Source organism: Empidonax traillii, unplaced genomic scaffold (assembly GCF_003031625.1).
Source record: "Empidonax traillii isolate 1590-97213 ecotype Southwest subspecies unplaced genomic scaffold, ASM303162v1 scaffold667:size605846, whole genome shotgun sequence".
NCBI classification, from domain to species: Eukaryota; Metazoa; Chordata; class Aves; order Passeriformes; family Tyrannidae; genus Empidonax; species Empidonax traillii.
This window is the reverse complement of record NW_020955860.1, coordinates 554,177-578,483: the sequence shown is the minus strand read 5'-3', so window position 1 is coordinate 578,483 and position 24,307 is coordinate 554,177. Positions and strand designations below refer to the sequence as shown.

General features: G+C 35.1%; 1 protein-coding gene across 4 annotated transcripts in view; it reads right to left on the bottom strand.

The window, feature by feature from the left end:
- RB1CC1 (RB1 inducible coiled-coil 1) overlaps positions 1-24,307 on the bottom strand; it is a 68,748-nt gene that overhangs the window by 17,954 nt on the left and 26,487 nt on the right. For all 4 annotated transcript variants that reach the window (XM_027899428.1, XM_027899430.1, XM_027899429.1 and 1 more), the window contains 10 exons: positions 23,313-23,515; positions 21,811-22,246; positions 18,330-18,500; positions 13,557-13,741; positions 12,447-12,633; positions 12,284-12,365; positions 11,387-11,448; positions 10,262-10,365; positions 7,748-7,874; positions 1,140-3,055 (listed from right to left, as the gene is read on the bottom strand). In XM_027899428.1, coding sequence (XP_027755229.1) covers positions 1,140-3,055; positions 7,748-7,874; positions 10,262-10,365; positions 11,387-11,448; positions 12,284-12,365; positions 12,447-12,633; positions 13,557-13,741; positions 18,330-18,500; positions 21,811-22,246; positions 23,313-23,515 — 3,473 coding nt within the window. The remainder of the gene's footprint in view (positions 1-1,139; positions 3,056-7,747; positions 7,875-10,261; positions 10,366-11,386; positions 11,449-12,283; positions 12,366-12,446; positions 12,634-13,556; positions 13,742-18,329; positions 18,501-21,810; positions 22,247-23,312; positions 23,516-24,307) is intronic.

Here is a 24,307-nt window from a genome sequence, read left to right as displayed (position 1 = left end):
GCATTTTTTCATACACTGACATAAAACAGACACTAACAAAAAACATTTCATGATGGATATGTTTGCATATGAAAATCCTGAGGTGGCAGATAACTCAAGTGAGGCAGAAACTCCCATTTCCCTTGTAACGGGTGTAAGTGAAATGTGTGCAAGTTGGACCCTCTGCCTAACTTCCTCTCCCCTTTCTTTTTTTTAACATTCCATCGATATTCAAAAGTTAAAAGGTAACTTAAGTCTAGAGAAAAATTCTCTATTTAGGCACAAATAAGATCTATCTGCTGCATTCATTTACACTACAAGAATATAAATGACAAATTCTAGTACTTCAAAATAAAATACTATTGCTAAGCATTAGTCACACTGAAAAATTCTACTATTTCCATTCCATAACAACATAATCTAGTCTGTTGACAGGTATTACAAGCCAATAAGTAGATAAGATACGAGAAGTTAGAAAGAATAATTCTATGCATGCTTGGCAAGGGGAAAACATACTTTTCTTTTTAAAATGAAAATTAACAAAGAAAAACAATGGCATTAGGATGTTCTTTAAGATTATGTTGCACATTTGTGCTTCATTATGGAGTTCAAACTGAAGACCTTGAAATACATAAATGGAGTAGCAAAAGTCAATGGAAGTCCAGGTGGCCATGGGACAGTTCTCAACCAATCTTAGATAAATTCCAACACAATTTTCCATGCCACCATTATCACCAACCTGGTGTATAGTTAGCCAGTAAAAGAAAATTATCAGCCTAACCTAAAACCTAAAAAACTGCATGCTGCTACAAAGGATGGGAAAGGAGAGGCTGATAAAAATCATATAAAAATCACAATTTCAAATAACCTACTATTGTAGAAACACTTCTTCAATGTTGCATTACGAGACCGAAAGAAAAAACTTTCATTGCTGCCTGGAAATAATATTGTATAAAATATTTTATAATCTTTGATATTAACTACAGACACGGGAACATCATTACCTATAAAATGGAAGTAACTTGAAATGTGAACATAGAAAGCAACCCAGATAAACAGTATTACACAAACATTTTACTTACAGCATAGTGCATCATGAATATACCATATTGATTACTTTAAAATACTAGGAAAACACAGTAACTTAATTATTACAGTACCTCCGATTTACTTGCATCTCAAGTTGTTGTATTTTTTCCAAAAGCCCTTTTTCAGCAGCTTCCCTCTGTAATTCAAGCTCTTTACAAGCAGTTTGTACTGCATCTTCTTTTTCACAAGTGAGCTTCTGAATGAGCAACTGCCTGTCTTGTTCTTGATTAGATACTAACAGTTCTTTCTCTTCCTTTAGCTTATGGATAATTGCTTCATACTTTTCCTGCTGCTCACAGAGAGACAATTTTTCTGTTTTTTCCTTTTCTAGGGCACTCGCTTCCAACTCTAACTTACTCTGTAGTTCTGTTATTTGCTCCGAAAGTCTTTTTTCTGCCTCAGCAGTTTTTTTATGAAGAAGTGTTACTTTATTTAATTCAGTTCTAAGCAAATTTGATTCTTCTTCATATCTATCTACTAGCTCAGAAATGCACTGATCTTTCTCAATTGTCATCAGAGTCCTTAGTTCTGATAAGCCCACTTGATATTCATCACTGCTAATTTGTATTTTATTGTTTAATTTATCTATCTCCTTTTTTAAGCTTTCTGTTTCCTTATCAATCTGAGATCTTAATGTCTCTTGTTGCTGGTTTCTGCTTTCTTCCAAAAGAAGCTTCATTTCATCAGTTTCTGCCTCTTTCAGGGCAAGTTCAACTTCTAATTTGCACCTCAAATCAGACAGATCTGAAATCTTGAGTTGTAACTCTTCTACTTGTTGTTGTTTCTCTTGCATAACTACTTCATGAGATTCCTGCATTTGTTCAAGTCTATGCTGGTTCTCTTTTTTTAATTTATCCAAACAGTCCTTGTGCTCAGCTAGCACCTTCTCAAATTCCTGTAAATGCCTGGCTTGTAGGTTGCTTTCCAGTTCTTTTAAATGGCTTTGCTCTAAACTCTCGAGTTCTGCCCTCAGGAGTTGTAGTTTTTCGTTGTTTTCAACATGAAGCTTTTTCAAGTCTTCAAGTACTATTTCACGTGACTGCCTCAGTTCCTTGATTTCAGAATTCTGTGTCTCCATTTGGCATTCTAATTCAAGTAATTTCTGGTCTTTTTCATTCTGGAGGCAAACTACAGCTTCTTTTTCATTTTTTACCATTGCAAATTCATCATTCTTAGTCTGAAGAACTTCCTCAAGGCCTAATAAGTCACCTTTTAATTTTTTAATCTTCTTTTTATTTTCTTCACCATCCTCCAATAATTTATTAATTTTAGTTTCATATTCACTTTTCAAAGACTGTAATTCATTTTGATGTTTATCATTTAGTGTTTTTTCAAGTGAAAGTTTTACCTTCTCAATTGTATTTACTATTTCTAAGGAAGTGCATTTCAAAGAATTAGAAAAGTCACACTGTTCTCTTTGTACAAGTGTTCTAAAGTGGCAAAGATCTTCTTTTATGCCTCTTAAATGTACCTTGGAGTCTTGGGCAATAACCCTACACTTCTCCACACAAACATTGAGAGAAGCATTTTCTACTGAAACATCCTTTACACAAGAACTTGTATCTTGCATACGTCTACTGTCTATTGCATTGATAACTGAAGAATAAAGAGACTCCACCATCATTTCTGGACTTTGCGGGTCACTGATTACATTAGGAGATACCGGATTTTCCTCTATTACAAATTCATTCACTGCCGACATAAAGTCAGATTCTGGACTTTCTGCTAACGAATCCAAGTCTAATGATCCTTGCTTAAGAGCTTGCTCCAAGTTCGGATGGGCAATAGTTTCAAAATCAAACGTATGAGCATCAATGCTGTCTGGAGACAATTCTTCTAATGGAGCTGGGGGACACACAGGAGGACACAGGGGACCCTGAAGACTGAGAGACGGAGGAGTTCTTGAAGAGGTAGCAATTGCGGTTCCTGTTGTACTTTCCATCCTTGGTGTGGTAGCAGATTGTGGCGAAGCTTGGCTATTGGAGGCCTACAAATGATAAAATACAAAATAAACGCTCAAAATGATAAGCAAAACTGTTAATATTAAAAACTGATTAAAAATTACCAAGCAAGACAAGAACACTTATAAATAATAAGGTTGATTTTTAAGAGTCCAAAGTATGTACTACTAAAACTTAATTAAAAATTGCAGAAATTCAGAGAGAGATTTTCTATTAAGCTTCAAAAAAGCCTAATTTGTAAACACATTATTATTAAATGTTCATCTAGCCAAAAGTCCTATGTAGATCACATCCAACTGTATTTGAAAGGACTGAAACATAATTTTGGATGAGAATAAAATGAAGTAACCAGTCAGAAACAGGTTTCGTTTCCTAACAGCCTCTTAAACTCAGTTTTCCTAATAATTTTGTTACTAAAATACTCTTCTTTTGTTATTGCCAATCCTGTCACTAAAAAAAAAGCATTGTAACCCAGTCATTATTAACATATCCAACTAAGGTTTACAAAAAGCTTTATTATAAACAAAACTTCTGTCTACTAACACATTAAAAACGTGTATGAACTGTTCTGTATGTGAGAGTGTAGAACTAGTACATAATGACGAGCACATTCTAATTAATAGTAACACTCTGACCTTTCAGAATGCAAGACATCATAGACAGAGTGGATTTTTCCCCCCCTTCATGCACTCCCATTGGTCCCAATTTTTGTCGTTTTGTCTCTAGACCATGGATACCACCAAACCTGATGCTGTAGCACCACATCCTTCAATATTCAGCTGAAATGCTAACGGTTAGAATAAACACCCGTAATAATCCATGAGTAACACCAGCTGGTAAACCAATAAAAAGATTAGTTAAAGCTTCTCCACCTTCATGGAACTGTCCCCAAGTAATTCGGATAAATTCCAGTGCTTTTATTCTTAAAAGACTAAAAATTCTCCTTCAAATCGATTTTTTTCAACTAATTTTGATAAGGTAACATTTTAAATCTCATTATCATCATTTCTTGTTCAATATTATACAGATTATAAAGTTTCAGTGCATACTCTGCTCTAAACTGCACGTTTCAAGATGAATCTTTGCACGTTAGTTTTTATTGAATAAACTTTTGCCATCCACTAATTCAGCTGCATGACTGGTAAGTTCGTGGAGCTTGGCAACAAATGGTCAGCAAAAGGACTCCAAAAAACCCCAGAAGTGACAGATGTATACAACTGTCAGTGTATAAATACCCAATTTTTGTTTTCTCAATCTTTTACAAATGGTTGTTAGCTAAAAAGCGACCCAATCCTCCTCTGTACTGTGCAAATGTTCTCTTAAAGGAGATGTAGTGTGATTAACAACTCTGATTTAAGAATAACCTATTTCCAGCTCCAAAGCTCATCTATTTAGCGTTTAAACCTCACCTCAATTAGCCTTTGCATCTTTATGAAAGTAAATCATACAATGATTTTGAAATTTAGTAATGAAAACCCACTATAAAAAAACCTTGTCATAACATATAAAATATTGTCTTTATTTATCAAAATGAAGAGGATATGAGATAAAAAATTAAAGGAAAATGCTCCTTTTTAGTGAAGAGTTAAACCGCACAATTTCAGTAGCTGAAACTATATGAAGAGCTTTTTTTACTGTTGCTTCTTCCCTAAGAAGTCTATGCCTGCCTTCTAGCCTGTTTTACAATCTACAGGCAGCTTCTACAATCTACAGGCAGCAATGTATGTGTCACACACTAATTTCTGTGGTGCCAAAAAGGAGTCAGGAGTGAACAAGAAAAAAACAGAAAGCAGAGACAGAAAAGCAGAATTAATTTCAAAGTTCCCAGGTATTGTTGGATTACATGCCTTGCACTAGTTATGTTACTACGACATAGTCAGAGAATGGGGCAACTCTTAGAAAGATTACAAACAGTGTTTGAATTTCGAACTCAACTAGAAGACATGGTAGATTCATATTTGAAAAGTCAGCTTCTGTTACAAGAGAAATTTTTAACAGCAAAGGACTGCATATGTTAATCGCCTACTAACCATGGAGAAGACACCTTAATCATCTTACCCAACTCCTACCAGCACCTTAACTTTCTCCTGGACACCTTTAACCCAATCACTGATCTGCTTAAACTTTGCCTGTATTATGGAAATAAGAGGGCACAGCCAAGTCTTTGATGTGAGACTTAAATTACAAAGATTAAGCAGAAATCTTTAAAAAGGAAAACAGATTTAAAAGCAGTAACACATTAAACAAATATCCACAACCATATTCTTTAGCTACTCTGATGTATTACTAAAATAAGAAATCAGATAGAGAAGCATATTAATGTTCTATGAACTTGAAAGCTGGAACAGTAAGAGGTATGGGGACACTCAAAGAAATGCTCTTAACACTCTCAGTAAGGTAGTGGATCTCCTGACACACTCTTTGCTCACTTGTCTGCAGTCATAACTTTTCTCTACTGCCTAAACCAATTATTAAAAGACAAGTTGCTGTAGCTGATGCAGTAGGATTACCTCCCATTTGACCTGGAAAGACTTCCACACTACCAACAATTCAGGGGAACTATCCCTGTCCAATTTAAAGAACCAGGCTTCTGCTGCCATTAGCACGGAAAGAGAGGCCGGGATCAAATGTGTCTCCTTGGCAGAATGCAAGAGCAATAATCTGCTCTATGGGCAACACTCAACATCTGACCAGTTATTGCCAACTCTGCACTAACTGGACAAAATATCAGTTCAACAGAATGTGCAGTTGCATGAAGCTGTTGGCATCTTCGGGACAGTCATTAAATGTTTATTCATCATTCTAATCACTTACTGTAACTTCCTATCAATACTAGGAATAAGAAAGGAACATTTTCAACATTATTTCAGTAATTCTACACACACAAAAAAAAAAAAACCAGGCAAAAGTAGATTATCCGTGGAAAAAGTAATGCAGAGAAAGACCTAGTGTCTTTCACCATGTAGTAACAAGAGCACTGTCTTTGAGGAAAAAAAAAAAATCTCTGACAAATCTATCTGCTTCAATTGCACAAAGATTTCAAATGAATCACTGAAATTGCACTCAGAAATGGGCATTTTCAAGATGACATCACGAATGGCCCAGCTCTAACTGTGCAATGCAATTTACTCTAAGGAAACAGACAATTATCCAAATCTGTCTAAAACACTTGACATTTCTGCGTCAGCCAAGAATCTAAACTGGTCAAAGTACAGCAAAAGAGAAGATTGAGAAGAATACTCTCCTGATTTGACAAACCTCCTTTTTTGTGCAGTCAGATACTGATAAAAATTTCTCAGATAGGCAAGTCAGAACAAAGAGGGGCAAACCACGAAGACTTCAAAAAGTCACGCACATTTCCTGCTTATTTTTCCACTGTTACTATGTATATTTCGAATTAAATCTTCAACTTCTTATTCTTCTGACTTTGCAAGCCTTAGTGAAAAATTAACTTACTAGAACACCTGTAACTATCCTGGTTTCATACAAGACAAATTTCAGGATGCTCCCTGTTGAGAATGAACTTCTATATTTCAGAGCAAGGTCTGTTGAAAGGGCATGTTCAGAAAACTCCAAGATTTAATAGAATTTACACCACTTCCAGGCATTACAATGGCTAACAGTGTTAAGGCTCTAATACTGTTGTTCTGAATGGCTGTTCATTTGGAAAACAGTCTTCATAAAGAGAGAAAATAGCTAGAAAATTACTTAGGTGCCGCACCTTTTATATGTTATAGAACAAAGAGCAGTCCAGATTTCATATTTTACATAAATGAACGGGAGATTTATTGGAAAAGAAACAAAAAGACAGACGACTTTGTGTCACCGGGTTTAAGCAGGAAGTTCCTATTCAAAATTAAAACATGCCCACAGCCTTAGCAGTTACAGAAGACACTTATAGTCAGCCAAGTGCATATAAGAATTTACACCAAAAATGATAGCAGTACCCCAAAGCAACACTGACTTTCTACAGAAAAAATCCACAATTTCAAAACAGTCATCTTCACAAAATCTCTTAAGCATTGTTTAATTCACCCAGAGCTTCGCTGAGACAGGCTGCAGTCAGAAGCTAAAAGGACCCTGCTCGGTGTATTAGGAAAGTTAGAGGCTGAATACACAGATGCAAAAGTGATTGGCAGAAACACAGTTTCTAGGGGAAGAAATCCTCTTGACAGGCAGAGAAACTACAAGATCTTTTTGCCATCTGTTCCTTCTGTACTCAAAGAAAAAAGCTGCACAACAGCCAAACAAGGCCTTAAAATCTCCTTAACTGCTTATGCCAAAAGGACCTAAGAAGTAATGCAGAAATCTAGAGAAACAACAGCTTCACTGAATACAAACTAAAAAGTAATGAAGGCAAAATGCAGACACTCTGCAGACAGAAGATTTGAAAGTGGCGGAAAAAAAATATTAAGTGTCATTCTACTTATACAGCTTCTGTGGAAGTGAAGCATCTGTTAAATGTTTAGAAGTTATTGACTATCTTTTGGGTGTTCTCTAGATACTTGCTTTATTCGTTTGAAGAGCTCAAAATTTTCAGAATATTTACTTGTTCATGATTAGAAAGGAAACTTATCCAGTAATGATACCAACTAGTCTTTACATCAGGAAAAAAAAAAGTTGCTTTCTGAAGTGTTTTATAAAACAATATAATGAAAGCATTCTACTGTTTTGAATATAACATTCTCTTTTTTATTGGTAAAGGAAAGTAAAAATACCTTTTGTTCATTCAGCAGGTCTGTAATGGTTTGTGACATTTCATCCAAACTCTGTGCTGCCTTTACCAGGTTATGTAGAGCACGTACATGCTGGTGAAGAGGTTCGAAGTCACAAAGTATGGGAACCCTTAAAAATAGTACAGGATTACTTTTTTCCGCACAATGTTAGTTTAATATTCAAATATATTAAAGTGTATTTCAACAACACTAAACTTCCCTCTGTATAAGGTTTGTACTTTATTTCATCTATTTTACATGGAAAAAAACTAGTAAGACTACTCAGTATTTGCATTTGAAATTAAAACCTTGAGAGTTTTTAAGGAGCAGATAACAATAAACACGATGGGCAAGTAATATGTCAGTCTTTTCTCCCACAGGAAACATTTGCCAGTAGGACCCGGAGTTACAATAACAGTAACAGAAGAGAATTGGTAGTGATTAGATCTGTAATTGAAGCACTTATGTTTGCAAATGACTCTGTTCTTCTCTCCAGTTGGATTCTCTTCAATCCAGCTCTTCCTTTAGAGTAGCAATTAATTCTCTACTATTTCATTTTCACGATAGGTAACCTGAATTAAAAGACTGATTGATGTGTCAAGATCACATTGCAAGCATTGCAAGACAAGCTGAAATCATGAAGCAAAAGTTCATTTAGACTAAAAACATAGTAAAAGCAGAGTACACCTCAATGTATTTTGCATTCTCTGCTCAATATATAGGGCAAGTGGGATCTAGTGTATTTTTGTAGAATTAAGATTTCAATTATTGCTCAAGCATGTAATTTCAGACGACTGAAGCACTGCAAGTAAATTGAAAAATAGTTTTAATTATGCAGCTCAGGGTTTCAGTCTGATAGAAAAGGATTTTGTGCTGGGTCTCTGTTTGCCTGTTGCTTGTTATTTACACGTTAAATGAAAATACCAAAGAATGTACTACTCAAGTTTCTTCTGAAGCTCAGTGTCTACCCAAGGTGTGTGACAGTTTTACACTCGAGTTACAAGTTCACCACTATCATCTATATTTCCACCAAATGCAACACTGAGCCCAGAAACCAGGAGGAACATGACATAATCCCAACTCTATTGCCATCAAGTGGAAAACTATGTCACTACAATTCGGACCAACTAAAACAGCACAGTTAGGAAGTGGGTTTTGGACAATAGCAAGGCAAAATTCACCCTGAATTCAGTACAAACTTCCCAGGAAGCTTGTAAAATCCTCACAAATCAAAAAATCAGGCAAACATTAGCAATAAGACACTATGGTTTGCACTTTTTCCCTCCTGCAGAATCAACAAGGTACAGGCCTAAGAGCAGAATAAGAAAAATTAAAAGAGAGTATGAACTATAGCATGATGTAGCACAAATCCATTGTCAAGCTCACTACACTTATTCTCAATTCCAACAACAATAACATGAAAAATAGGGGAATTCTGAATCAAAAAGAACACCAGTACAAAACATAGCTGAAAAAAACAGCAAATTCGGCACCTGCATTAAGCACCAGTAACAGGTATTGGACTGACACTGCTGGTGAACATGACAGGTAACTGACAGATGGCACTAAAGCATCTTCCTCTTGCATTTACCTTTGCAAATGCAATCCCACTTTTGTGGGATTGTGGCCTTGGGGCAAGAAAAAGAAAGGAATCTCAGCAAATCTCTGCAGATCTCATCTAGTGAAGGATGATGATATGCACAAATTTAGTCATACTGATAGATCTCCTCTTAGACAGAACCTTACAGAGAACTTGCTACTGCCCATTTCTTGCCCATTATCTTGGTTGGCATTTCTCCATCTTGATTGCTCCAGCTTTAAAAAGACATGCAAGTTTGAAAGCTCTCTCTAAGAGTCATCTTTTCCAGAAAGACATCTCCAAGTTCTAGATAAGAAACTAAAACCTGTCACATTTCTTGTGAGACAAAACAGTAGCTTTCCTGTCTACATATGCATGTCTGCCTCACTGATGGAAAGTAAGAAACACACAAAAGAAGCTTCTACTCAAAATTATGGATTTCCACAGACAGCAGAGGCACTTCGAGAATACACTTTTTAGTAATATTAGTGTGTTAAAGAAAAAACAGTAACTGAATATAGATCTCTATGAACTCATGCTGAGCTAGACAATAATTTTATTTCCTCCTGAATAGCATATAATGAAAAGCAAAAACAAGCAAAAAAATCTAATCTAATTCTGATCTGACAAAACAAAGTCATGACTTTATTTCAGTTTGACAACATTTTTGGAGAGTTTTTTAGCTACGTGGCAGCTCAAAAGAACACCCATCATGCTTTACATCTTGATACAGAATACACACGTTCAAATCACAGCTAGAGTACATGAAGCACATAAATATGTGTCAGTGAAGACCATTGGTTAAGAACAGTGTCAGTTCAGAAAACATTCTTGTCTGTTCTTTATGAAAAATGAATTTAGTGTTGGAAAGCTGAAGAAGGTGGGACCACCAACGGAAGGTGTTTTTGTAACACACAAAGTTTAAAAAAGTGCTTTACCTGAGTAATGGTTGTACTTCTGAAGGACAAAGAGACTGCAAAAACTGCAAGTCACTCAATGAGATATCTGGAAGCTCACTGTCAAATCTGCGAGGTTTTCGTGTCTGTAAGGAAGAAACTAATTTACACATTGTTGTAGAGGTAAAGATCAAGGTTACCAAGGAAGGATTAAAAAGAGCTTAATAAATAACCCAAAAAAGATGTTCAGTGATCTCTCCCAAATGATTCTTTTTTTTTTTTTTTAAAGAAATCATGTCTGGTCCTATCCTGAAACACCTTCACATTTGTATCCACTAACTCTATCCATAGTGCCTTGGTAGCAATAGAATAGAGTATTTCAATTGCAAGGGACCTACAAGCATTTAGTCCAACTTCCTCCCTATTACCAAGCTTCATAAATATTATGGATAAGTTTAAAGGTTAAGGGATAAGAGATGGCACTGAAGCTTTATTTATTATGCTGCTGAACAGACAGTAAAATATTAACTCAGTTCAGTATTTCAAACATTGAAATGAGTAGCATTCCTATTTTTGAAGTATCCTTTAAAACAACAACAAAAAAAAAGCTGGAAAGGAGAAGCTAAAAAGTTAAAAAGGCAAAATGAGATGGCAACATGAGAATCAGGGAGATAGCTTACTTCAATTAACCAAGCTGTACAAAATCAAAGTTAACAGTCAATGCTTAATTACAGCTATACTTTTCACCCCTTCATGTTATCAGCCAATTAAGAGACAAAAATGCTTTTCCACTTATTCAGTGATTATCAGGAAACAGGGAGACCTTCTACTTGCTTTTACCATCCAATTACTTTTATGGCTCTATTATTCACAAGATGATTAGATGATCAAATTATTCCTCCTGGCTTCTTTTCTTCTGACCATTAATAACAATTTTTTGTTCAGTATCACAGACTCCTTGCTAAACAGGAGTATTGAGTTGACATTTCTTCTACCACTGCACTGCAAGTTACAAACTGGTGTTAATATAGGCCACTAGCTCCCAGCTTTTTCATTTGTGTCACAGCAATGTGACAAGCATATAGATTGAATGAATTAAGCATAAGTTTTTAATTCCTGAAACTGCTGTTTATAGAAATTAAATAAATCCAAGATATGAATACATACACAAAAGGATGGAGGCCAGGAGTCAAGTCCTCTGAATAAACGATTCCTTAGAAAAGACTTCCCTGGGGAGGGGGGGGAAAAAAAAAAAGTTATTTAAAGGAAGAAATGCAACATATAAACAATGTCTCAACAGAAAACTATTAAGTTACTGCAGTTTTACAGATGAACTACATTTGAAAGCATTACTAACTATGCCATTTGTTGACAACATGAAATTGCAAATGACCACAGAACTTCAGGAAAAACCCCACCATTCAACTTCTCACTTCATGGAAGCCTCCTTTTGCTTAATGCTCAGCCATAAAAAAGTCCTCAACTTCTTTTTCAAGCCTTCACTGTAATCTTGCTAATCTTCTTCCCAAAAATTTCTTATTTTAGCTGCCAGTTCAGAACACAAGTTACAGACCTTGCAGAAAAAGTTATCAGAACACTTTTACAAGTAAGTTCATTCCAAAGTTTTCTTTAAACTTCTGATCAAGGTCTTTAGACATGTGTCCTAGTTCTGGAGTTTTTCTTAAGTAGTCCAGAGGAAGTCATAGCAGTACCCAAATATACAGTACAAGTTTTAAAAGTGTTATTTAGAGGAACAATAAAGTACACAGGGAACATTTAAACAAAAACTGCATTCAAATGTAATAGTTAAAGTCTTATCTTTTATAAACATTAAACTAATCATAACTTTCACAGTATTTTGGATAATTATATGAAACAGTTCTCTGGTTTGATTAATAGAAAAACCTTGTGTTTATAGCAGGAACACCTGACACACTACATGCACTTCCTATTTAAGTTAAAAAAAGTTATACAGGTATTGAAATTACAATATAATGAAAGTATTTTAACTCCAAAATTTAAACTTTAAGACAATTCTGATTTCACAGAAGAGGAAGTACTTACTGAACAGTTTACCAAAAGATTCCCTTTTTGCCTTTTCAGCTTCATATAGGTGTTTCCCATCTTTTATTAGAGCACCTGCCCACTGTGAAAGGGAAAAAAATACATGGTTAGTTGTTAATTTATACACTGACAAAGGTTTGGTGTCAAAATTTTATTTACTTACCTCCCTGTAGTGTTTTATGAACATTTTTCTCCTCACAACCTCAACAACAGCTAGACAGTACATCTGAGGAACAGTACTGAGAGCCTCTACAACTTTGACCCTTTCTAGGAGTTCTGTTACAAGACGAAGCAATGCTTGTAGTTTCTCTCCATCTTGGTCAGCATGAAGCATTACAAAACAACACCACCTACAAAAGTAGGTTACACTTTAGAAGATCGCAACTTAGTAATTTTTTTTTTTTCATTTAAATTAGGTTAGCAACATGTCTGGATGAAATGAACAATGGCATCATTTCATGTGGGACAATAACAGACTATCTGAAAGTACCAAGCTACTCAGAATTCAGTAATCACCTTGCAGTTGCCTGTAATTTCTTAGAGTAAGTCATCCACATCACCATTCAAAAAAGGAACATTTACCACTATTTACGTTGAACTATTTTTTTTTGGCAAGAAATACTCTTAGCATAAATGACTTTAGGACCAATGATAACGTAACTTTCTCCAGTAGAATTAAAAAAGCTGATACCTACTCAGTTAAAAAAAAAAAAAAAGACTACTTTTAGTTTATAAATCTTATCAGTATTTATTGAAAAGCATTAGCAAGAGATAATAAGGGTAGGAATATTGTAAAAGAAATAAGAACAAAACTCTGTTTGGGAAGTCCACATGATCTACTTACACACTACAAGAAACAGCCTCTTTAAAATACAAATTCTTGCACTTTGTAACCACAACTTCAATTATCAATTATACAATCAAAAGAATAATTTCAAGCAGAGCCACCAACATAACTAAGTTACAGAGTAACTACTGAAAAGGTGATCAACTGGTGGGCTTGAGGAGAAACATAACTTAGCAGCCAGAGAATACACAGAGTGGAGGCATATCCCACAAGTTAAAAAAAGAAAAAAATTGCTTTTATTGAGAGAAGTCAAGCAAAAGTGAAACAAATACAAGCAAGTCAATGTTAAGCAATTAGGAACACATGCTAACAGCAAAACTACAAGGCATGCTCTCTTTCTCATAGTAATGATTTCCTTAAGACACACATTCCTTGCACAGCCTTGCTGCAACTTGAAGCAATAAAATTTGCAAAGTCGCAACTTACTTCAGTCTGACTTGCAGATTATTTGCAAGCTCTTGTTTGGCAGTGGTACATTTCTGTTTAATATCTAACAGTTTTCTGTGATTAGTTAACATAATCATGAGCTGATTTGCATGACTCAAACACAAATCAGGCAGCACAGAAGGATCTTTCAAGTTCTCAGCTCTCTTCTGATTAGCCAAAAATCCCTAGAGGAAAAGAGACATTTGTTACACAATCAAAAAGCATGGAAATTATATATTTTCCCTAGGAATGCAAGAAGTTTAATAAACCTACTGTAACCATTGAGGAGTGGAACAGAAGGATACATGGAGAAATCAAGTTTCAAAGTTGCTCTTTACATTCTATAATCCAGTCCAAATCAACCTTATCTGATACTTCACTCCCAAGCAGTTACCAAGAAAACCCTAACAGAACTTTACACAACTAACCAACACTAGAGAAAGGTCCCAAAAATTAGTGCTGTAGAAGAGTAGCTGCTGGATAGAGGGGATCAGCCATCATCCTAATTCCTGCAAACCACCATCTTGTTAACTTCTGGCAAATGCAAGACTTGATATCAACTTAAAGCATGTTCAATACCACTGTGAGCTAAAGAATATACATTTTTTGATTAAAGAAATTCACACTATACTAATTCTTCTTGAGAGCCAAGATCACAGCTAGGCACCTTGTTCACGTGTAGGAGGCAGGCACGGCAAAAAATCACCTGTAGTGGATTGTTACAGGTAAATCCTAAAAAGGTGAGGGGCAAAACAGGGAAGATGGCCTGCCTTCAATAAACATGTCTTAGATGGCTGATTACAGGAGATAACATGCGCACATGTAGAAGCTACACAGAGACTGCTGGCATAACTACTATGCTAGGCAATTGTATACTTCATCTCATTCAACAGGCAAAATAAAAATATGACTGGAAACAGTGTGGTTCTTCAGGCCAGCAAATCCACCCAACACCACTAATTTTAGCTTTGCTGCTGTCTGCATTACTATCATATCTCTGACACGTTTCCTGAACATCACAATGGTCACTATATTTGCAGCTATAAAGAATTCAAAACAAGGCAATAGTTTTAAGGGTTTCTTTCTGAAGCTGAAGTTGATGAGAACAGAAAACCATAGAGAATTACATGAAAAACTGCCGAAAAATGAAAACAGTCATCGTTGAGTTGATATTGAAGATAAAACAATCTGTCAAAAGATGCTATAAAACACATTTATGAAGCCTGCAATAAATATTTATATCCTAGTGAGAGCAGGACAGAAATCAAAGAAAGTATACTAGGTATAATGAAAAGGAAGAAGACGCCCACTGAAGATGCAAGAGAATACTGAAGAATCAACCATTTACTAAACTCTGAGCAACTTCTGTACTGAATGAGTATAAAGACCCTCTGGGAAACAAATATTGGCTGGAAACATTTTAACTGTATGTATTATCTGAACCAAGTGAATCAATACCAGAAAAGGTGGGTTACTGATGAAGAGCAAGAGAGCTGCACCAAAAGAAGTTGGGTTGTTTACTCAAGGAAGACAAAGACAGTGAACAAACATGCTGCGATAATTGCTAGGGAATTCTCAAGCACCGAAATGAAAGGTAGTATGGAAATGTGACATAGACTTGAACTAGCCAAGAATACTTCCAAAACTGAGATTAAAAGATGTTTATAAACATTAGGACAATCAGATTCTATATAACTTTGCATCAGCATTAGAGGAGTCAAGAAAATAATTGTTTTTAAATAGTAGCTCAGTAAGCTTTTTAAATCAATCACATGGTGCAGAGCTTGAAGTTACAAAAAACTGGATGAGGTGAGCTAGAAAAACTTTTTCAGCTTTACTTACAGTTCCAAAAGGTTATTCATAAAGTTGAGTATTTTTTGCCATTTCTGTATCTGTGGATTCATCTTTAAAGTAAAATTTAAACTAAAATTACCCTGGTATGCAAATCAGAGAGAAAAATCTCTGCATACTTGAAAAAGGCCAATTAAGAAAAACTGCAATAAAGTGAGGGAAAGTAGAAGGGTTAGGGGAACACTAATAAATTGTGGAGAAATCCAGTATGTAAATAATCAATTGTTGCCACAAGATCTTACCTTTTTGCCCTGATCAGGTCACAGGATTCATGACATGCAGCTCATAGTCATAGTCAAGACCCCTAAGAAGGGTCTTGAAAAATAGGCATGATAATGCCTTTAAGGATTTTTCCGAATGACTATTTCCAAATCAAAGAAGCAACAATCACAGAATATTTAAAAACATTTTAGACTGAAGTTCAGACAATCAACAGCAAAGGCATCAGGTATAATAAGCAGATAAGAAGACCCTGACACACTATAAACATATAAATCAAAGGTTTTCTTTGATTTAACAAGAAGCAGAGGAAAAAAAAAGGTCATCTGCCAAACAGTTTGACAGTTTAAAAGAGCTAATAGAAGAGTAACGCTTCTATGAACATAACTAATAAGAATGTATTTAGATACAATAAAATGTTTTGAAAAGCTACACTATTAATAGGGAAATTTAAAAAAATATAAAATTAAACATAAGCCAATGTAGGAAGGGATAAGCTCTTGGGCAGACTCACGCTGAAAGATTAGAGAGGCTCCAAATTTTCTGGAGGCATACTCTTGTTACATAATGCCACCTGCTGACCGCAGCTCTATACGCTCATGTTACAAATCCCAGCATCCACAGAGAAAAACAAGTTTTTAAATTTATCAAGATAGCTTTTCTTATTAAATGTTAAGGGCTGGAGATTAACTATTGAACTGGCTGTTTTATCGTCAGTTAATTGAACAGCCTGATGGAAAGCAAAAAAACTCCTAAGGCAGGTCCAGGAACAAGTAAATTAACTATGCAATGAGGCCATCAAGCAGCAAATGAATTTGTTCCGTGGGACAAGTTTGGTTTGAATTTTAATAATGAAACTGAGGCTGGCATAGAAAGTCAACTCAAATTCTGGATAGAAGACCAGCTTTTTCTGGCCTGGGGAAAATAAGCATACAGTTTTCTAAATCAAATACTGCCAGTGGGATTACCACTGAGATGTTCCTTATCTTTGTTCTAATAAAGTCCCTTCAGAGTGTTTCTTTTGAACAGGAACAGTTCACTGCTGGAAGGTGTGAGGTTAAGAAAAACTGTATAAGTGTTTTCATATAGCACCAAATATTAACAGTTATAACCCAAATTGTGAGCACTATTTTTAAATTAAATAGACAAGTCCTCATCTGTATTTTTAAATATAATCAAGCCCATGCACTTTGCCAATCCTGTCTGATTTCCATGTAGACTATCATTTTAATGAGTAACATGATACCAACTCTAGTATCTTAAAAGCATCTTTTTTCCCAGACAACTACTAAAGGTGGTATGAAAATACATACTAAGCCTCAAATATAAAAATCACTTCATAAAAGTATCTGACAGTACACTTAATTACTTGTTTAACCATTAACATTTAATTAATTGAAGCTTCAAAAACCCAAATAAAACCCCAAACACACTATCACATTCTAGCTGACTTTTCTTAAAAACCATCATATCATACATAAAGGAACAGATAATCTGTAAAACAGAAAAGGCAAAGACAAAGATTTAAAAGTTAAAGTCTCTGAAAAGTCTTGAAAATATACAAGTTCTAATTTACAGCAGCATTTAAACAAGATGATGATATACCTTTTCTTTCCAACTGACTATTAGGAATCTCACTCAAAAGTGGGTCTGGTAGACTTGAGGTAGACTCTACATCCAAGGGAAGAGGGGAAAACACAGCTAAAACCACCACTCACTGCGTGGGGCAACCAAGTATAGGGACGGAAGACTAGCTCAGCCAGCACGCTAAATTACCTTGCATTTACCACTGGTCTACAAAATAAACACACTCAAGATAAACTTGCTTCTAAACTTACTCACTGAACTTATCTGAAGACAGGCTCTGCTTTTAAATAATGCTGCTAGAAGTACTGGTAGCACCCACCTTTATGCACCAGACCAAAGAGGCAGCAGGAAGCCTGAGTCCTACACAGCTGTCAGCCCAGCTCTCTTCTCTAACCCTCTCCAAGATCGGGAGGTAAGATTATTCATTTATTCCTACTAATAATTTATCAATGTGCAAGCAGAAAAAAGAAACTCATGCCTTTCTTCATGGTGAAAATCTGAACATCAGCAGGTAACGGCTATATACAGATTTTTATATACTTTCAACTGCAAACAAGGCAATAAAGGACAACCTTAATTATCAAGTTAACTGAAGCTCTTCACAGGAACTGTATTTAATATAGTAACTTTCATATGACATTGCAGTCTTTTTTAAAAACAGGAGCTATATGTTTTACATTTAGACTAGCCTTTAAACAAATTTCTTATCACTTAAAATGACACTGTCTAGTGAAAGTACACTACTCTCCTCACTACAGGAGTGATGATTGACCATTAAGCCCACAACCTCTTTCATGATCCTGTATCACTGAGTTAGAAGTTACCAAGGGTTCAGTATTTCCCTTCAAAATATTTAAGTATTTCTACTTAACTCTTCCCCTATCTCCTACTAAAGTTCAGATTTTCTAGCTATAAACCATGTGAAAACATGACCATGAGATGTAAATACTGTCAGTTTTTACATGTCAAATTATTATGAATACAGCATCTTTTTGAGCAACTCCAGTGTGATATGTTGAAAACTATCTTGCATTAAAACATTTGTTTCACTGTAACTTTAACAGAATACACAAAAATCTACAATCTTCCAGTGTTGCACACACAAATGTGTATTACCTGAGCAAGTTCTTTTTGTTCATTCACCAGCCTGCTGCAGCTTGCTATCATCTGGTCCAATGCATAGAGTCTGTCCTCAAGACCTTTAATAGCCTTCATGTTCTGATTATCTAGTTTGGCGATAGTTTGGCGACATTCTGCCAGAAAGGGTTGGATGATCCTCGGATCAAGCTAAAAAAAACAAGTTTATTAGCAGTTGACACACTGAAAGGTGATATAATTTAGTTAAAGGTTTTCTAACCTCAATATTTTTCTTTCCTTTTTTTTTTTTTTAATCTAATCTGTGACTACATCAGTCATCTGTTTCAGAATTCTGAGTAAATGAGTCTGTAGATTCTACATCACAGCAAGAACATCTTTGAAGTATTCCAACCACACCATCATAGAAATCAGGATCCTTGTAAGGGGAAGGTACATTAGTTGCGGAGACAAAGCAAGGTGCAGGGGGAAGAAGCAGTTTAAAGCTAATGGACACAGTCTGCCCTGGAACAGAGTTCATACAGCTACAATCAAAACAAATCCTGAATGTAACTCAATGGAAGGGACGGTGATGGGAAAAAGCTGCAAGAACTGTCTATCTTTTCCCACTAAATGAATGTTTTAATTGACTACACAGACAAGCAGATCAATTCTAAGGAACTGGAAAACATGCCATGGAGGAATAATGTATTTGTCATACTTCTAGCTATTTTTTTTTCCTAATAGAAACACACTTTAAAAATTATGTTATCATATTCCTTCACAGGCCATCATCCAGAAAAAAATAAGTATCTGAAACATTAAGAGGTTACAAATGTCCACATATATTGAAGAATTACCCTTAAGTTTCATCATAAGAGTAGAGAATTAAATTGAGAGTTCCAAAAACAATGGAGGTAATTGTAACCTCCAAGTAGTCTCTGGTATTAAACCAGACTGATTTTACAGGATCATCTTCATTGCCACCCTATTCAGGATTACTCCTCTTCAATATCCTGAATTAATCCACTGCAGCATCCAGAACAGTTTTTTAACAGACAAAATACTAAAGAACGAAATAGTGGGTTTTTTTATTTTCTTTTTACTTCCACATTCTACCTGTGTTTTATCTCTTTTTTACAGGATATAGGAGTGCCTATTCCTCTCATTCCACTCTATATTTTCTCCATCCATTCTTTTCATCCCATCTTTGACCTAATTGCATCTCCAACATTCAGCTAGCTCTACATTCACAGGTAGACAATACTGCTCTCCTCATCTTTTACAAGAATCTTCCTTTTATAGCCTTTTATTTAAGTGCTTACAACAGCACATCTGGTTAGCTTCTACTTACCCACTGCTCTTACTGCAGCTGAGATTTCTGTAATTAGAAGTGTCATTTTGCACAAACATCTAGGGCCTAAAACCATCAGATAACTAGCAGCACTCTGTGCAACACACCAGTTACATCAGGACTACCAGTACCAAAGGTATAAAGCCCTTACTCTGATGCTCTACACTTTCACGAAAATCTTATCTGAATTCAGTTTTTCAACAAGAACTGCAATCACAAACCATTTGCATGGTTCATATTTCCAAGAAGGAAAGGGCATGGAGAGAAGGTAGGCAAAGCAATCAAAAAAATTAGTGCCATTTTATTCTGGCTTGCTGTGTTAAAGTATCATCTGAAGCGTGTATTAAAAGAACAACTACACTGCAAGATATTTAGTATTTTCTTTTCCTTTTCAGCTGCAGGCTGCTTCCTTTTCCAACTAATTCCATATCAATGGTAAGCAAAGATTCAGTCCTTAGTCTGTCCTGCTAATCATAACAGTAAATTAAGCTTTTCCTAAGGAAGCCAGGAACACGTTACTTTGAAGCTCTGGGGTTTTTTTGTGAACCCAAAAGGATCAGAACTGATCAAACACACTTCTGGTGGTGGCCAGAATACTCTGACTGAAGCATTTTCCGTACCTGCTAATTCTGCTTATGACAAGAATACAAAAAGAAACCTAATTTCTGCAGGTTCAATCACATTTTTCCCCTAAAAAAGAATTCGTTTAAATTAATATTATGGTAGTTGAAATAAAGCATTTCTGCCTAGTTTTAGACAAGACAAGGACAGAAAACACAAGTACAAGACAGCCTCTCTAAAACATGCGATGTCTGTCAGGTAAGACTCCAAGCTGATTAGAAAAGCTGGAGTAAGTATTTAACCAAAGTGGTTTTTGCATTTTTCTGTCTTTAGGATCACTATAATTTAATTGGAAGCACTTTTTTACTGTCTGACTCTTAAAATATTGATTTTTTAAGTGATACTACATTTGTCTCTTGTTAACATTATGCAGAAATTGAATTTATTGTCTCACAACCAAACTAGTGGGTGTTGTTACTCTTGCTCTAAATTAGTGGAAAGCACCTTGCAGCATTACTGAACAAACAGGACAAAAAGACTGCCTCACACTTTAGAAAATAGCAAGTCTTTTACACACAAAATCAATAATTGTTTTTGCTAAAGAAAAAAAACTTGTAATGTCCAATTTTTCTCTTAGCCTTTTCTGCACTACTAGAATTGAGACAGCTCAAAAATCTTAAATAGCCTTAATATTAAGCCCAATTCTCCAATTACTTTTAAGACAGAATTGAAAAATCAACGCAAAACTGACCACATCACAATGTTCCCTACAACACATGGGTTTTAGAAATAACAGTCAGTTTTTCAGTCCTACCTTACAGAGGAAATAAAGTGTCAAAAATAAGAGAAATTGTTTTATTTGTTCAAGCTATATTGAGTTGTAATAGTATGATGTTATGCATACGCAAATAATGCTAGACAATGTAAAAAATATCAGCTACAGTGAAAGCCAAGAGAGAAGGAAAACTACAGGTAAAAGAATTTCAAAAGATTATAGTGTTCACTGATTAAAATAATAATTGAAAGTAAAGTGAGCAATGTTTTATTCTACCAGCAGCAGAAACACAGACTGACACTCTCCAGACTGACTGGGCTCTTCTGAGCACATCTGTATCAGCTAATAAAGAATTCATAGATACAGTATATAAACTTTCATAATTAGTCACATGAATTTGTTCTATATTTTAATAAAGGCTTCAGTATTTTGAACACAAGAACGCTAACTTTGGTTAAAGAAAATCTTTAGTTTTATTATAAATGTAATTTCTATGAAAACCGCAAAGAAAGAATAGAAGTCACTTTGCTTAAATGTTACAAGAAGCTACCGGCCTTCCAACAGGAATGTGGCTATTAGAGAAACAAGCAAGGTCACAAGCATCCATTGTGACATTATACATCTTCCTAAAGCTCAGATTCTTAACACCTGAACTCTTAAAACAATTTCCCCATACTTATCCCTCCCTAGTCTCTGTTTTGGTCTTCATTCAGACTGTTATCTGAGAAACAAGTAGTTACAAAAAGTTGAGACACTTCAAAAGCACCTGCATCTGGAAAACAGGCAGCAGCATTCAATGTAGTGCAATTTGATTTTTAAAAAAATTAACTTACCCTGCTCATAGAATCAAAACATTTTCTGACCAGGGATTCAACATCATTAGGTCTATCTTGAACATTTATCCAGTCTAACAAAGACACATTGAAGGAAGGCTGATCATCATCTTTCAATTCTACTGATGTTTCACTGTCCTGGACAGTAGCATTTTGACCAGATTCCTTATCTTCTTTTGCATTTTCAGGGTCTGTGCCTTCCAAAGCTGAATGTTCAACTGACTTGCAAAATGATGCTAACATTGATTTATTGTTCACTTTAGATATATCAGGAGAAAGCACCAATTCAGCAGATTTCCCATCCTCAGTTTCGTCACTTTCCGTTCCTCCATGCTCAGCTGAAGAATCCAGTCTTCCTAAACACTCTCTGTAACTATGTCTCGTTAGGCACTCCAGCAGTGGTATCTTGGCCATGATAGAAACAGCAGAACCCAACCTTTTTTTAAAAAGTGGAAAGAAAAAAACATCATTATCTAGAAGCCAACGTGGCATGAAATCTTAGCTACAAATCACCTGCACTATGAAGTACTATTTATTTTAGAACTGAAACAGATTTCAAAACTACTAATTCAAAATACTCTGTTCAGTATTAACATCATGAAAGGGCAGATGAAGAAGTTACAGTTTTTGCTCTCTTCTGCTCCAGAATATGAAGTGTAAGGAAGTGTAGGAAGTAAGCTTATAAGGGAGTGAAAAAAAATACAATTTGATAAACTGAGACTTACCTATTTGCCTTTTTTTTTTTTTTTTTTAAACACACAACTGGGACTTCTAATCTGCATGGATACCAATGTTTATTACCAAAGATTTGAGTATCCTCTGTCTGCCTACTTTTGCAGAGTTTGAATAGTTTCTATATATCGGTAAGAGCTATGAAGCTAAATGTTTTTTTAAAGATAAAACTTATTTATGGTTTATTTTTTTTAGTATCCAACATCCACTTACATTCTATCAGGCAAAGTGCTCATTAAATGCCATAGCAACAGCCACAAAGATGTAAAAGATTTTCCTTCAAGTAACATCCAGAGCATGCAGGACACAAATATACACACATATACATACATATATGTACACACACCCCTCCAAGGTATACATATAGAGTCAAAATTTGTGTTATGACTTCATACTTTGAACACAGACTGTAATTGTTAATATCTCCTCAAGGGTATTAAAAACAATTAATTCAAAAGTGTAAATAGGCATTTAAAAAAATCTTAATGTCTGAATTTATTATCTAGCTATTTCTGGTACACATTTGGAATGACTCCAGCTCTTTAAACAGCCATTAATTAATGAGCTTATCTTCCATATAATTCAATACAAGTTTCTTTGTGCTGATGAATACATGAAAAATGTCAAAGAAATAGCTAGCAAAGAACAGAATGTTCTCCGTGATACATAACCAAACAAACACATGCTTGATTAATCAGAACTAGCACCAGACATACAACACTCAAAAGCTACGTTTAAAGTATTGAGGCTGAATTTAATAGCAAACCTACTGTGTAAGTTTCAACTTGATATCATCTATGGACTGCAAATAGCTTGAATACACATTTTCAAACTTGAAAAGCAGCTTTTGGTAAGAGTATGTACAATCTTCCAAGTTGGCCATTATGGCAGCCCAGCCTTGATGCTGAAGATGTTCATCATGTACAAGACCTTCACAAAAGGAGCAAAGCTTCTTGGCAACCTCATACATTTCCTGTGGGGGAAAGAAAACAAAAAGAAAAGAAAAGAAAGAAAAAAAAAATCAGCAAAGTATAAATCATGTTATTGTGGTAATTACACTGAAGATATTAACACAAAGTGTGAAATTTAAACAGCTAAAAAGTTGTACATCTTAAAACTTCATTAAAAATAACAAAACTTCCTGTATTCTTAAATTAAAAAGAATTAGTTAGATGAGAAAAAACTATATACTATTTATTGGGAAATAAAAACAGGCAGGTGAAAACTGCAGTTTCAAAAGCACCTTATAAAATTAATCAAATGCTGTTAATATAAAATATTCAGCGCACACACACAAGTAATTGTACTAATAATGTGACAGAAAACGCTGGAAACAAGGTCCAATAAGGAGAAAACTTTTTATGGGCCAAGCAGAAGCTCAGAACAAAACCATGAACTGCAGGATAAGTTAGCAAAAGCACAGGTGCATCAAATGCAAGAAAAAATGCATGAGGAAACAGCAGGGCAAATAATCAAAGTCTTTCACTGATTAATAAACCAGATGCAACATGATCAACAGCAGTGCAGAGCATCCACAAAGCTGAAACGTAACGCTGCAACCTGGTATCTAGAGAACAATGTGGAAGTTTTTCTGTTAAAATCCTGGATGATACAATTTTACAGCCATAAGAAGGTGAGAATTTACCACTCCACTTGGAAAAGTTAAAACAGAGACCTACATATGGCAAATACCATATCTTATTCTAAGTTCAATAACAGTAATGACTATTATAATCAATTCCAAAGTTTTAACTAGTAGGCTACT